Source organism: Dromiciops gliroides, chromosome 4 (genome assembly GCF_019393635.1).
Source record: "Dromiciops gliroides isolate mDroGli1 chromosome 4, mDroGli1.pri, whole genome shotgun sequence".
Classification (NCBI taxonomy): Eukaryota; Metazoa; Chordata; class Mammalia; order Microbiotheria; family Microbiotheriidae; genus Dromiciops; species Dromiciops gliroides.
The window spans coordinates 297,245,387-297,262,020 of record NC_057864.1 but is presented as its reverse complement, the minus strand read 5'-3'; the positions used below and the strand labels follow the sequence as shown (position 1 = coordinate 297,262,020).

The 16,634-nt window shown below is 34.8% G+C and overlaps 1 protein-coding gene across 5 annotated transcripts in view; it reads right to left on the bottom strand.

Annotated features, from left to right (window-relative positions):
- The window catches only part of MYO6 (myosin VI), a 217,478-nt gene that overhangs the window by 52,760 nt on the left and 148,084 nt on the right, over positions 1 to 16,634 (bottom strand). For 4 of the 5 annotated variants that reach the window (XM_044003763.1, XM_044003764.1, XM_044003765.1 and 1 more), the window contains 6 exons: positions 14,979 to 15,070; positions 11,714 to 11,786; positions 9,757 to 9,884; positions 5,550 to 5,645; positions 4,907 to 5,080; positions 1,455 to 1,493 (listed from right to left, as the gene is read on the bottom strand). In XM_044003763.1, the coding sequence (XP_043859698.1) occupies positions 1,455 to 1,493; positions 4,907 to 5,080; positions 5,550 to 5,645; positions 9,757 to 9,884; positions 11,714 to 11,786; positions 14,979 to 15,070 (602 nt within the window). Of the gene's footprint in view, positions 1 to 1,454; positions 1,494 to 4,472; positions 4,567 to 4,906; positions 5,081 to 5,549; positions 5,646 to 9,756; positions 9,885 to 11,713; positions 11,787 to 14,978; positions 15,071 to 16,634 lie in introns of all 5 variants that reach the window. The other variant, XR_006356388.1, reaches the window with a different exon arrangement.

Below are 16,634 nucleotides of genomic sequence, written 5' to 3'. Positions count from 1 at the left end.
GCTAAAATTCTGGCATTATTATTAAAACATAAGTCTCAGGACTTGTGGTCAAGCTTTATATGTGGAATTAAATGTAAAAAATGGTCATCTTTTCCATGATATGCCTGTTAAAAATATCTGCCTGTCATAAAAGGGCCCAAAGGATTCTTAACTATTTTTCCACATCAACACTATCCATAAATAAAACCCATGCAGTGACACTCAAAGGGAGAACATTACAAAGTAAGAAATTCAACATGGGAGCACTAATGAATGAATTAAAAAGCAGTTCTTAAACACTTAATTATGTTCCATGAAGTGTGCTAAATGCTGAGAGATACAAACAGAAATGTGAGACAGTCCTGGCTTACAATAAGCTCACATTCTAAGTGAAAGAGACAACATATATAGGAGGATTCAGATAAAAGGCAAATAGAAGGACCTACTGATCATAAGGATGAAGCTGTAGGTCAAATGGAAAGGTTCTGGGGTATTCAGGGTCCCCTGGCAGGACCTTAAACCTAAAATCTACATTTTTCAAATCACAATTAGTCACACTATCTCCTCCACCTATTTAAAACTATATTGTTATTTTGCCAAATCTTCTTGTAAAATCACATCAGCTCTGGAACTCATAAGTCAGTACCCTCCCTGGGTAGTCACTAGAGTTCTTCCTTCCTCCTGATTGGAGGGGGTAGAGGGTGGACAATGTAGATTTCTTCTCAGATCCTCCATTTAAGGAGGGGGCACAGGGCAGCCACCTCATAATTTCCAACCTGGCTGCTCTCCTGGACTTCCTCATTGTCTCCAGAAATTCATCTTCCTGCAAGATCACATCAACTCTGAAACTCACCTCCTCAGTACCCCTGCCCCTAGGGTCCCTCTCTCTGATTGGAGAAGGTGGAAAAAGGCCAATGGAGAGCTCCTCCCAGATCACAGTTGGATCTCATCGTTTCCTACCCAGCTGCAGACCACTGTTCCACTCCCAGCAACCATGACTTTTCCTCCCCCTGTCCCATTCCCACCACTTTTTAGTTTCTTTTTATGTGTTGTCTTCCTCCATTAGATTATGAGCTCCTAGAGGGCAGGGGCTGTTTTTGTCCCTTTGTAAAGACAAAAGGTCTTTATAAAAAGATATTTCATATACCCAGCAATTATATACAGTATTTGTCTGGGACATGGGAAGCACTTAAAAAATGCTTGTTGATTGACTGACCTGGGGAATGACCAGTATGTACAAAACGAAAGATAATTATAAAACATTTTGAAAATTATTTATGATAGGATTTACTACTCGGAATTCAATTCAAGCATTTATTAAAAATTCAACACTTTGCTTGGTACTGATCCTAAGGTATTAGCAGATACTACTAATAATAGTATTGTGGGGAATTTCGACAGAGAAACCCATGGATAAAAATATAAAGCTGTGGAATGAAGGGGTAAAAAACTATGTTGTCTTCAAGCATACTTACAGTGCTACGCAATTTTTCCAGGAGCAAATTTAACTGTGTCTGTAAAATAAAAAAGTGTGTTTAGTATATAAAAAAATAAAAGCACATAGATGAATATTAGCTAATATCAAGGTATGCTAAGACTATTATCACTGTTTTTTTAAAAAAGTAACTTATTACAATTTGATAAGTGAAACATGCAAAAGGATTTGATAAAACTTCATGCAACATGCCTTGTATAACACCAAGGAAATTAATAACTATACTTGCACATGATATATCAAGTGTGGAAATAATTACCACTGCTAACTATAATCCCCATCTTTTAAAACTTATATGGAAAAAAAACAAACAGTAGGCTCAACAAACAAAAGAAATGTTAAAAGTGAGATATGTTAAATATGTACATGGCTCATGGAAACTACATATAGCTCAATAGCAATTCAATGAGCAAAGCAGGCTATACTTAAAATGAGTATGAAAATAAATGGCATATAAAAGTGTTTTAGAGAACATTTATAACTGATAATATATTCATAAACATCTGCAGAAGTTCCATTTACTATTTTTCAACTACCTTGGAGGAAAATACTTTTAATTTTAGTTTAAACTTTGGCAATATTTTATATATAAAATAATTCTGACAATAAACTCCAAAACAATGACTTAATACCCCTATTATTTAAAATGCTGTGATGATACAGTTCATCTTGCCTCAGTTCTAGAATTAAATATTCCATCTACTTTGTCAAGAAATTATAAACCCTGGATGCTCTAATTATGATTCTGCCAAGCACATTTTAATAATACTGATATCTGGATTCTTTCATATTCTCCCTGCAAAAAAGGTTTCATTTTAAAACTTTTATTAATACTAATAATGCATAGTACCTATCTTCACCACATTAATACAATTTATATTCACTTAAAATAGGCTTTAGGAGGTCTTGGATATACTTCTAACATAGAAGAGAATTCAAAGTTAAGGATACTAAAATGATTTATCAATTTGACAAAACGTAGTTAACCCACTTTTTTGGAGATGAGACTTCTGACAACTTTCACTATCTGATGCACTAACAAACCCACAAAAGCTAAAAAAAAAATGTCTCAATTAGGGAAAGAAATAATTACTAGAAAACCTATGCACTTTATTTGATGAGAGTAGCATGGAGCCACCTTTAGGATCTGAGCATAAATAAAACAAGGCAGCCAAATGAACGATGAAAGCATGTGACAGCTGAGAAAGAAGAAAGAACTATAAATGTATATCATCCAGGATAAACAGCTCTCTATAAAACAATAACTCCTGTACTACAGTAATGTTCATGATACTCCTCAGCCATTATGTAATGATAAACATGTTCAATTTTTAAAGTCAGGGAAGCATATAAATCCATTTTTTAAGAAAAAGTCGTTTCAAATTGGGCCTTTAAAGTGTAAGCTTCAGTTATCTGGAAAGGTACTTCTATAAAGCCCTTAATTCACTAATGATTCTAGATAATGAGGCAGTTCTATGTAAGCTACCCAAGCAGTTATAATGACTTACTAAACTTTAATTTGAAACAAAGAAGTACTATAGAATTTCTTGGACCTCACCTCTGTACATGCCTCACTCTCTCTTTTATCATAGTATTTGTGTAAATGTCTTTTATATGCTTAATAATCTAAGCTCAGAGAGAGAAAGGCTGGTGCTACATATATCTTTTGTGTTTCCCGCATCTAGCACAGTGCCTTTCACATATATCTTTTTTTTTTTTAATTTTTTTTAAGTGAGGCAATTGGGGTTAAGTGACTTGCCCAGGGTCACACAGCTAGTAAGTGTTAAGTGTCTGAGGCCGGATTTGAACTCAGGTACTCCTGACTCCAGGGCCAGTGCTCTATCCACTGCGCCACCTAGCTGCCCCTTTTCACATATATCTTAATGCATTTTTGCTGAAATTTACAATTATATTATTTAATTATATATGGCAAAGCAGTGTCCTAAGCACAAGAAATCAGTGCAAAATGGTTTGGAGAAAAATGTGTGTGACAATATTTCTAGAAAATTGTTCCTAATTAGTTTAACTTTGACTGGCAAGAAGTTTTGCAGATGCAATAATATATACTGCTGGGAAAGACAGAAAGACATCAGGCAAATTATGAATGAGTTTTGAAAAATGTAAACTTATTAAAAACCCCTCTTTGAGAAATAGCATTAAATTTGTGAAAATTAATACATTTTTAAAGTTCTACTTATATGAATTATGAGCAGTTAATATTTGTGAATACAAAAAAATAGAAGACAAAATGATTGAAAATGGCAAATTTAAAATTCTTGTTTAAAGGTCATTATTTTCCATTAAAATATTCTGAAACAAGCAACAGAAGTATCTTTGCTGTTGTTTCTAAAAATGCTTTGCATCAAAAGTTAATATATCAAAGTTATAATATAGATAATTATGTTAAATTCATATCTTTAGTCCTAATACTAAAAAGTAATAATATAGTTAAAGTCAAAGAAAATTAATCTTCTAAATTCATAAGAATTTTTCCAACATATATGCAAAAGACAAAAACAGTACAATTTCCCGTGGAACTAGTGTAAATAATAAATATACTACACTGTAATTAGTTCTTCATTCATCAAATTTTCAGGTAAAAAACCTATATTACATGTCTTGAGCATGGAAATCGACAATTAGGATCAATGAAAGGTTTTCCGTTTTTAAGGTAGGCTTTTTGAAAAATTATTTCTCTTGCCTCAAACAATAAAAAATTCTTAATTTCGATATGAGCACCATTAAATCTGGCATGAAACATCTGTCGAAAGTAAATAAGCAATTTGAAGCATTTAGTACTTGCTTTTAAATAATATAGTTATTATTTTAATAATATATTTTATTAATAAATAATATAGCCATTCATGTAATATGAACATTTACATTTGCCACAGATGACAGAAAACATCGAAAAGAAATTACAAATTGCTTTGAGAAGGGCTCTTACTAAAATGGTAATAAAATTTATAAATACAAATCCATAAAGGTGATCATTTACCTGAAGCCCCTGGCTGTGCCTGCTTTTCCTCTCTCAACTCAACTAGTCCTTTCTAGCCATCCTGAGCTGGAATATCCCAGCTAAAATAAAACTGCTGAATAAGGAAAGGAAACAGAAAACATGTGGAGAAAGTAAGGTTTTGAATGTCAGCTTGACAGTAGGCAGAAGAAAGGAGAAAAATTAGAAAAAGTAATCAGATATTTTGGTTAGGCACTAATAAAGGAAGCATTTAGAAAACTGCAAGTATTTTTGTATTTGCAATTCCTCTCTGTCTCATTAAATTTAAAGTTAAAAAAGACCTGTTTAGGTCAGCTTTTACATTAAAAAATAATGGATTTCTCCCAATGGCTTGGTTTATATCTATTTTACTATATAAAATTTAAATATTTTGAATGCAGGAAAAACATATAAGTTCTTTAAAAGCATTTTAATACCTTGAATTTGTTCCCCACACTGATGAAGCTAAGTTTTCCTGCTTTTTGTTTAGTATCTCTGTTGTTGTTTGTGGAAGACTCAAATAATTCCCGAATAAATTTATCCCTGGATTCACATATTAAGGATTCAAGAGACATATGCAAAGCATCATTGTTTTTCTCAACGAACTGAGTCTGAAAAATAAATAAAACAAATTTGTTTAGAACAAGCAAACTTCACAATATTAAAAGAGTCTTCTGGTATTGAAGAAATACAAACATCTCAACCATTTTTGAATGTTTTATTTTTGGAGACTCTGATTGACTAATCAAAACACACCACTTATCACAAAAAGTTTAAAGAATCAGTCATGGAGAATGCCTTTCTTTCATCTTAAACTTTTATCAGAGTATTAGCAAACAGGATGATTAAACCAGTGTTTCTTAACATATAGTCTACAGACCCTTAAAGGTCCAAGAATACATTTCACAGTGTTCATGAATTTGGGGTATTTTTTTAATACTTTGGTAACTTTATTTTATATAATTGGTTTTCTTTGCAATTGTGATTTTATTTTATGTGTTTAAGAAAATTATTCTGATAAGAGGTCCATAGGCTTCACCAGATTGCCTGGTTGGAATATGACCCTAAATATATACTCACTGTTTCATAGCACACGGCTCCTGCAAAATGCCTGATGATAAAACCTTCATCATCTCTGATGTTCCTGTGAATAGTCAGTTTGGATTTCCTGGGAATCTGTAAAGGAATCCACAGGTCTTTAATTTATAAAATTATTAAATAATGAATTACATAATCTGTGACTGAGTCCTTAAAGAAATAACTCAAATTCAGAAAGTCCGTCTACTTTTCAGTAACACTTCTGAAATGTCAGATAGTTATCAAAGCATTCTTGAATTATATATTAAATATAAAATATTAAGATATCACACTACCATAGACAAATTAAAGAGAATGACTAACAGAACATGAAGACCACACTGAAGCACAATGTGCCTTTTGTAAGACTAGTTATTTATCATAGATTATCACAGATTTAGACCTGGAAGGTCATTAGAGATCATATAATTTAATCCCTTCTTTTTACAAAAAAAGAAACAGAAGCCCAGGAAGATAACTGACTTGTCCAGGGTCCCAAAGTCACCAAATGTCTGAGGTAGCCTTCAAACCCACGTCTTTTTTGATGCCAAGTATGGAACTCTAACCACTATACCATGTTTAGGATAATGTTGCTATCAGCCTCAGAAAATTCCAAATAACCAATGAAGATTTCATTAATCCCATTCCATGTAATAAGTGCTACTCAGGCTCATTCAAAGCATAAAAGTTACCACATTGAGATTGTTTCTATATAAAATGTATTATTCATTTTTGGTACTGCACAGTATCTTCAGTAATTATTACTTAAATTTAGAGAATTGCATAATGTGAACATAAATGATCATCTAATTTAATATTCTTATTTTACAAATGAGGTCACTGATACCCTGTAATCCAAATTATCTTGTTCTTGTCTAATTTATCAGTGCACTAATTTCAGTGCTTTGAATTCTATTTTTCAAAAGAATCTTTGAGCCAAGCAGGTCACAGATTGATACTTCTTTTTTAGAAATGAGGAAATAAACTAAAGTTCACCTGGTATAACATATTACCTCTTATTTCCAAATAATCACAATTAAAATTATTATAGGATGGGAAAAATAACAAAAGTAGCAACTAAACAAATCTTAAATTTTAAGAATAGTTATGAGTAGAATGTATTGTTCATGGTGGGTGTGAGCAGAATACAACATATAAATAAGAAACAACTTGGAAAAAGAATAGGAGCAAAGATCATCATCAAAGAATTGTATGACAGGAAGAAGAGGCCACGTGGTAAATAAAAGAAAAACAGGTAAGTGGACAGCTCTTCCAGATGTCAGACAAAGCAAAGAAGGGCTCTAGCATGTTGGGTGGGTCTCTTGCAGTAAACTTTGAGGACAGCAGAGATAACTCACAAAGGATAGGTAGGGTTGGACTGGTTGCAATCTGCATCATTACAGAGAATTCCCAAATCATTGAAATCACAGATCCAATAGAGTAGAAGATAAAATTTAGCTAGTCTCTATTCCCTTTAAAAAGTTACAAAGTACTACTCATATGGGAGTTTGTCTCCTTTACCCAAGCAATTGAATCTCAAGTGAACTTGACTGCCTCAGTAAGAGATATAAGAAATATAAGAGATATACGGCAATTAATGTTCCAGCTACAGGAAAGAGCATAAGTAAAACACAGAAGCAGAAAACTGAAGGGCATATTTCAAGGGCAGAGAGTAGCCTAGTTTTGGCATAAGCACAGAATTTGTGGAAAGTTACTTTGCAGAGGTGTTAAGTTCTGAGTGTGCAATTAAGAATGTACTGCTGTCAGCTGGAGGGCTGATCCATTTACTAAACTGCTTTTTTTTTTCTTTTCTATTCTTCATTACAAGGGAGGAATGGCTCGTTAGATGGCAGAAAGTTTACAACAGGAACTTAAGGCAATGTCAAAACAAAACATACTAACAAAAACCATTTTTAAAGAATAGTTTGAAGCGGTGTGGTACAAAATAAAGCTGGAAAGATATGGTGGAGTCAGATTGTAAAGGTCCTTGATGCCAGGGAAAGATTTTTCAATTCAAATTAACAGATTTAGTAGTCATTCACTATGTACAAAGCACTAGGATATATGTGAATACTTTTTCTTTTATGCTAGACAACAGAAATAGGAATACATAATTAAACAAATCCTGCCTTCAAGTGCATACATTCCACTAGGGAGAGAAAGAGCTCAGATTGTACTGTTTAAACAATATATAGCACCTCAATGGAAACTTGTGAGCATATAAGTGGGAACTCCTCAGTCTATGCAGAAGGAAAGGCAGCCTTAACAGTCGATGTAGAGGCCGAAAGGAATAAAGGTACTAAGTTCAGTTATGACAGAATACTCTTACTTCAGATGGTTTACCAGGAAGGCCTGTACTACTGTGTTAATGACAATGGAAAGAAAAAGCCCAGAATAAGTACATGAAATTCCAAAAGTACAGATAACCTTTACAGGATGATGGGTAAGATGGACATGTGAATGATTACTGTGAGAAGGATGCAACATATAAATAAAGAGCAACTTGGAAAAAGAATAACCATAATACCTAGGTATCAAGAATAGAAGACGGGGTAGCTAGGTGTTGCAATGGATAAAGCATTAGCCCTGGATTCAGGAGGACCTGAGTTCAAATTCAGCCTCAGACACTTGGCACAGTCTAGCTGTGTGACCCTGGACAAGTCATTTAACCCTCACTGCCCTGCCCCCGCCAAAAAAAGAGTTCATCAAGAATAGAAAACAGTAAAATAAGTGATGTTTCCACTGACAGAAATAGTTCAATAAAAAGGTGGATTAGATTTAAGATTTTAAAACATTGCATACTCTGAGTTTTGTAATGGCTGCAAACATTAAATTCCTCACCAATTCCCCTATACTTTTGTCATTGTGAATTTGCCTTTCCTGGCAGATAATGTCAGTCATTTAGACTGCTGGACAATCAAGGAAATACATGTCACATTATTTCAAACTAAGTACAGTGAACTGAAGAGATGTTTTCTTGCTAAATCCTTTAAATGATGATTCATGAGTGGGAGAGTTTTTCATCTGTTTCAATGAAACTTAGTATCTCCATATGTAAAATGAGGGGGCTGGTATGATTTCCATGATCCTTTTTAGCACTAAAGTTCTATAAAGTCTATGAGATAGCCATCGATTTTAGAAAGTTGAACTGCAATTTCCTTTAGGAATTATTAACAGTGGTAACAATAATAACTAACATTTAAATAGTTCTTTAAGCTTTATAGAGCACTATTAGAGACAGTGATAGAGAAAGAACCAGACAGACAGAAACAGAGACAGAGAGAGATAGAGATAGATACATATGATTTCATTTGATCCTCACAACAAAAATGGAAGATATTATGACCCCCATCTGTAAGGACAGTGATGCTGAAAAGGGTTAAGTGATTTGCCTAGATTTAAAGCTAACAGTATTTTAATTCAGATCAAGCCTGGTCTTCCTAACTTGAATTGCAGGGCTTTTATTCACTGTACTAAGTTGTCTCTCTAGTTAAAGGGTTTTCAACAAAAATCATCAAATAATGTTTACTTTGAAAGAAAACTAGAAGAAAATCTGTGATTTCAACAGCATGAGGAATTGCTGGTGAAGTAAACTCCTACAACACAATGTGCAACACATCTGTAATGTAGTAGATAAATGCTAGGGAGTTACTGAGATTCAAAAACCTTAAGTGATTTGTACAAGGGCACCCAGCTTCTAAGTATCAGAGGTAAGACTTGAATCCAAATCCTTGATGATTCCAAGTAAAATACCTTATTAGCTATGTCTAGCAGTCATTGTTTTACATGACTATATTAGAAAGTATGTTAGAACTTCTATTTTCAGTCCAACTGTACAAATAAATAGAAAGAATTAATTGAGAACAGGTATTTGTGCATCCTAGGATGACTCAGAAAATTACACACATGCCTTTCCTATTCATTGATCCCTCCCCAAGTGGAACAAATGAAAATTGGACTCCAACTTTAGCCCTTTACTATAACATATAGTTTATCACATAATAAATACCCGTGTTAAATAAAGAAAAGAATTTTCTAGTTTATTTTCAAAGTGTGCATTTATGAAAAGCAATATTTAAAATGTCCCTTGATACAGGCATGTCCAATCAACAGAGTTCCATTAAGCATGTTCAAAAAGATGAGCACTTACTCTCTTCTTCACTACACTGCCTTCCCTGTAAGACTAAGAACTTTCTAACAGTAAACTCACAGTAAGGCGAAAATGGTCCTTGTGCTTCTGATGAACTGCAGCTGTAAAGTGCTGATCACTTGGTTGAGGAAGACGATTTTCTTCATCCAAAATATCCAGTACTCCCACTAATTTTGCTTCAATTAAATCTATTTAAAGGAAAAAATAAAGCATTCAAAATAATGTCAACTTTAAGCATAAAGTTTATAGCAGTAAAATAAATATTAACACACTGATCACAAACAGGAACAACTTAAGAGTTTGGGGAGGGGGGTGGAGCCAAGATGGTGGAGAGAAGCCAGTGAGTTGCCTGAGCTCTCCTTCAGTTCCCTCAAAAAGGAACATTAAATCAAGCCTCTGGATGGATTCTGAAACTACAGAATTTGCAAAGAGACAGAGAAACACAGTCTTTCAACCAGAGATAATTTAGAAGACTTCAGGAAAGGTTGGTCTCACTCAGCAAAAGGGAGGCTCAGCCCAGCGCATTGTGAAGGGGGTTGGGACAAGACAGCAGGAAGCAACTGAGGCCCCTTGATCCTGGCTCAGCTGGCTAGTGGTGCAGTGGACCAGTGGTGAGATCCACCAGCACCAGCTGAGAGGGCAGGCTGCCAGCTAGGGGGCCACCCACAGGACAGGTGTGACCAGGCCTGTCTATCCCCGCACGCACGCCGCAAGCAAGCCCAGGGTGGTGAGAAATCCACAAGCCATAGAGGCCTCAGAGCAGAAAGCCAGCGACACAGCCCCTATCTCCCAGCACAAGAAGCTTGAAACAGTGACCCCGGTGCCTGAGGAGTGGACTTCAACCTTAAAAAAAGTAATAATAAGCTGCAATACGAGCAAGAAACAAAAAAGAGCTCACACTATTGAGAGCTTCTGTATCAACAGGGAAGAGACAAACACACACTCGGGTGAGGACAATACTCTCAAATTGCCTACATGTGAAGGCTCAAGAGCGAAGATGAATTATTCTCAAGAACAAAAGCCTTCTTGGAAGAGCTCAAAAAAGATTTTAAAAATCAATTGAGAGAAATGGGGAGAGAAATGAAAGCAACACAAGAAAATTATGAAAAAAGAATCAGCAGTATGGAAAAAGAATCACAAAGATTGACTGAAGAAAACAATGCCTTAAAAATTAAAATTGGACAGCTAGAAGATAATGACTAGATGAGACACCAGGAATCAGTCAAGCAGAATCAAAAGAATTTTAAAAATAGAAGAAAATGTGAAATACCTCATTGGAAAGACAACTGACCTGGAAAACAGATTCAGGAGAGACAATTTGAGAATCATTGGACTGCCTGAAAGCCATGATCAGAAAAAAAGTCTAGACACCATATTCCAGGAAATTATTAAGGAGAATTGCCCTGATGTTATAGAATCAGAGGATAAAATTGTCATTGAAAGAATCTACTGATCACCTCCTGAAAGAGACCCCAAAATGAAAACCCCAAGGAACATTGTAGACAAATTCCAGAATTATCAGGTGAAGGAGAAAATACTCCAAGCAGCCAGAAAGAAGCAATTTAAATATCATGGAGCCACAGTCAGAATTGCTCAGGACCTGGCAGCTTCAACATTAAAGGACCGCGAGGCTTGGAATATGATATTCTGGAAGGCAAAGGAGTTTGGATTGCAGCCAAGAATCTATTACCCAGCAAAACTTATTTTTCTCTTTCAGCGGAAAAGCATTTTAACATAGTAGCCACATAAAAATTCAAAAGCACTAAACAAGATTAGAAAAGCCTTGAGAAAACTTTAAACTAAAACCAAAGAGGGTTAAGTAAGAAGAATCCCTTCAAAGAAACATTAGAAAAGGGAAGCTTTTTTCAATTACCAATCACCTCTTTATTTCAGCTAGCTAAAGCGTTTAATAGGCATAGACTAGAAAAAACAGCAAGATGAAGTATCAAAATCCATTCTAAAGAAAATTAATTATAACCTGCCTCATTTCTCAAAAATATAGTCAAGTAAGACATACCAATACAGTCCTGATTGTCCACATAGTGTACTTCATTGACTCCTAAGCCTTCTTTTTGATAGAGTTCTTGTTCCTAAATAAAAATGAAATAATTATAAATACGTATGTCTCCTGAGGTGTGAAATTGCTTCAGTGTTTTGTGCTAGTTCTGGTAAAATTAGTAGTTATCAAGTCTTTATATTACACGAAGTAACAAAGGGTATCAATCAACAAATATTTATTAGGTACTTACTATGTACCAGGCACTGTTAGGTGCTAAAAACAAAAAAAACAATAAATGAAAAAACCCACACTTGCAAGGAGCCTCGTGGAAGAATGGACCACAAAACAGTGAGCAAAAATAGAAAGTCCTTGCTCTTAGGGAGTATATAACCAAGCATACCCCCAAGGAAATTGAGTAACTAGCCCCCAAACAACTATAGTATATGAATCACATACAAAGAAACATATTCATATGCAGATTTATACATTATCTATCAGTCACATAAATATCAAGTAACTAAGAACTTAGGATAAGCAAAATAAACAAAACAAACTCTCTGCAAAGTACTTATAAGCCTACAAGATAGAATTATACTGATTTTATAGAGGTATCATCCTTTGATGGCATTCAAGAAAGAAAAAGTATTCCCATTTTAGACTAAATATCTTAATTCTACTTATCTCAAATGAACTAATTAGGTTTTTTAGCAACCCTGAATGTTTCTCTAAATTTAGGCAGGGACAGAACTAATGAAGTGCAAGTTATCTTATCATATATATATATTAGCAAAGGGGATGTTTCCTGTATATGGATTATAGCATACACTGGATGACTATATACATATTAACTTGTATGTATGTGTACGGGTATCTGTGTATTTATACACATATACAAATGTACATATATAGTGTGTATATGTGTATGCGTGTATGTATATATGTACACATAGTATATGTATGTGTTAATATATTCATAAGTGCAAAATGCACAAACACAGACAATAAGGTAGCATAATGGATAGTGCTTGACATAAGAGTCAGGAAGATGAGTTCAAATAGGACCATTCACATACTAGCTGTGTGACAGTGGACAAATTACTTAACCTTTGTCTGCTTCAGTTTCATCATCTATAAAATGGGAATAATAATACTACCTACCTCCCAGGATTGTTGTGAAGATAAAATGAGATAATATTTGTAAAATGCTTTGCAAACTTTAGAATGCTATGTAAACACTAGCTACAGTCATATATATATATATATATATATATATACATATATACATATATACATATGTATAATTTTATAAGCTATTAGGTGAAAACGCAAATAAATTAAGCCTTTTTCTCAATTGAGTGTGTGCTTCTTTTTTAAATGAAAGAAAGTTTCATGACAAAAGTATGACCTATGCTTAAGCCAAGAATGTATATGCATATGTGTGTGTGTATATATAAAAGACTGTTCCAAATAAGTATCAGCCTAGGTAAATGCTTAAGAATACTTATCAGGAGAAGATTAACCACTATGTTATCCTGTGAAAGAAAAGAAAATACAAACAAGTCCTTAGTTCTTGTGCATGCCCTTTCTACTTCTATAACAAAAGTGACTGAATAGCAGAAGGAGGAAGAATGTACTGAAGATTATACTATCTTAAGACTATGTATAAATAATAATTTAGAAGTTGCTTATCTAAATATAGAGTTTTGTCCAATGACCACCATGCTGATATAGGGCTGAGGAAATAGAATTATATCAATATTGACACTAGTTAAAAATGAAACCAGAATTTCAATTGATCAATAACTATTTTTTTTATTCTATTTTTTGTGGGGCAACGAGGGTCACACAGCTAGTAAGTAAGTGTCTGAAGTCACATTTGAACTCACATCCTCCTGAATCCAGGGTCAGTGCTTTATCTACTGCACCACCTAGCTGCCCTGATCGATAACTATTTATTAGGTATCTACCATATGTCAGACATTATGCTAGATACAGTGGATAGAAATCTAATGAATAAGAAAATCCCTACTCTGAAGGACCTTATATTCTATCAAGGGAGATACCGTACAAACACAGATAGAAGATTAGATAGATGGATAGATGGATAGATGGATTGATATAGAGATAAAGATATGTATGTATGTCTATATATGTGTATATATATATATATAAGTGTATGTATATAGAATATAAAATACAAAGTAGTTACAAGCAAGGTATTTAGGAAAGACACTTGGGTGAAAAACTTTGTGTATGAGATGGTGTTGTTTGAGTTGCCTCTTCAAAGATGAGAGAGATTCTGTGAGGTGGAGATGAAGAAGTTTATTCCAGACATAGGGGACAGTCTCTGTAAAGGAGGAAAGATAAGACAATGTAATACCATGTGTGAGGAACAGAGAAGGGTAGTTGGAAGCAAGGAATGCATGGAGTAGCCAAGTCGCAAATACAGAAAAGAGGCCAAACAGAATGAGGAAATTTAAATTTGGAAAATAGAGTTAGCCACATAACCAAGACAAATAATAACATAAAGACAGCCCAAGTGCCACACTCTTACACATGCAATGTAAAAAAAAAAAAACCACACACATCTAGAAGCTGACTGCCAGGACTTTACATAGATTCTCTATGGAGGATATAAGGTAGGGCATAAGAAGCATGAATGGGTTGCAACCTGAAACAGTTGAAAAGATATCTATCTAGGGGCAGCTAGGTGGTGGTGCAGTGCATAGATCACCAGCTCGAGTCAGGAGGACCTGAATTCAAATTTGAGCTCAGATATTTGACACGTGTGAGCTGCGTGACACTGGGCAAGTCACTTAATTTCAACGGCCTCACTGCTCCTCCTACCCCAAAAGTTTGGACAGACAGAAAAAAGGAAGGCAGGAAGCCTATCTATCTACACTGATGATCCTAAATCGACTTATGTAATTAAATAGTGAAGTATTTATATCTTTAGAAATTTTTATCCCCAATAGGTGGTATACTGGAGAGTTTTGTAGGAAAAGTTTTACCACTTGAATGCTTTACTAAATTTTGAATATAGATTATAAAGCACTGTTATAAAAATATAAAAACACAAAGAATATAGAAATCAGATTATTAAAGGTCTTAAAAGGAGAGAGAGGAAATGTGTTACAGGAAAATACATAGAGTATTATACTCAGTAGTTATGCTGAAAATCAATAGTAATATGTTTAGCAAATCAAACAAATCAAAACCACTTTTACTTTTTTACTCTAAAAATCTATATTATAACTGAACCAACAGGCATATTGTATATTACCTCCTTCAAAATCCTTTCATTGAAAAACTGTTGTAGTTTTTCATTGCAATAGTTGATGCAAAACTGTTCAAAACTGTTGTGTTCAAAGTACTCTGAAAGAGAAAATAAAAAACTACAGTGAATAATCTTTATCTGACCAGTTACATCAATTTTTCTTAAAATAAATTTTAATTGCACCAAAGACAAATCCAGATTAGACAAAAATCAATAGCTGTAAATAACATTCACTTTTCTATACTACCATATAATACTTCTCCTAAGGTTTTAATTCTATTAAACACAAACTGGTTAGAAAAAGATATGCTACATTAAATTTCTAAAATAGAATACTTTAGAAATAGCTGTATTGTATAGAGGTCTTATTCAGCATAGCACTGGGTGGGTGGGGGAAGCTTTTTTTTTTTTTTTTCCACAGAAAGATACAAAAGCCTAATATAACTGCTGAGCTGCATCATTTCCCACCTGGCTGCACTCCTCTGGACTTTACAGAATCTCATTACCCTGCAAGATCACATCAACCCTGAAACTCTCATCTCAGGTCCCTGCCCCTGGTGCCAACTCTCTCCCTCTCCCTGTCCTTCTCCCTCTCACTGGAGAGAGTACAAAGTGGGCAGTACAAAGTTCCTCTTCCATTTCAGGAAAGTACTCTGGGCAGCCATCTGTTCATTTCCCACTCTTCTGGACTTCATCGTGCCCCCAGGATGTCCTTTCCTTTTCATCCCCGCCCCCCCCCAGCTTCTCAGCTTCATTTTATGTGTTGTCTTCCCCCATTAGATTGTGAGCCCCTTGAGTGCAAGAACTGTTTTCTGCCTTTCTTTGTATTCTCAGTGCCTGGTACACAGCAGCCACTTAATAAATGTTTGACTCAGCTACTGCCTAGGAGTAGCGTCATGCACCATATGGTAAAAGAGCACAAAAAGTATTCAACTACCATTAGTATTACAGTACTTTATATGATGTAGAATATCACTCCCATAACAATGATTCCTCACTCTCCCTCATCCTTTGTATCCAGTTAGCTGCAGTTTTGTCAAGTTTATATCCATAACATCTCACATCTGTCCCCTTCTCTCCACTCACATGCCAACACCTTAGTTCTAGTCCTCTTCACCTCCTAGATTATTGTAACAGCCTAAGACTGATCCACTTGCCTCTAAGCTCTTGCATCTGGGGCTCTTCCCTCCTCTGACTGTAGAAGGTAGGGTGTGGGCATCTGGGAGTTCCTCACAAATCCTCCACCATTTATGGAGGGGGCCCAAAAATTCGCCTGATCATTTCCCACTTCATCCTGAACATCATGATCTCCACAAACTCATCATTCTGCATGATGAACCTAATTCTGAAACTCTAACCTCCTTAGCCCAGCTGCAGGACATCATCATGCCACAGAGCAACTGTCTTATGCCTTTCTTTGTATCCCCAGCATTTAATATAGTGCCTAGCACATAGTAGGCTTAATAAATGTTAACTGACTCACTCTTACTGACTGAATACAATAAGAGAGGTATAGATGCATAGTTAATATCAAGATGATTTCAAACAACATATACAATAAACACAAAGAACCTACTACATTTCAGTCACTGTGCTAAGAGCTATAAATACAAAAAGGGTAACAGATAATTCCAGCCCTAAAGGAGCTCACAATCTAATGAG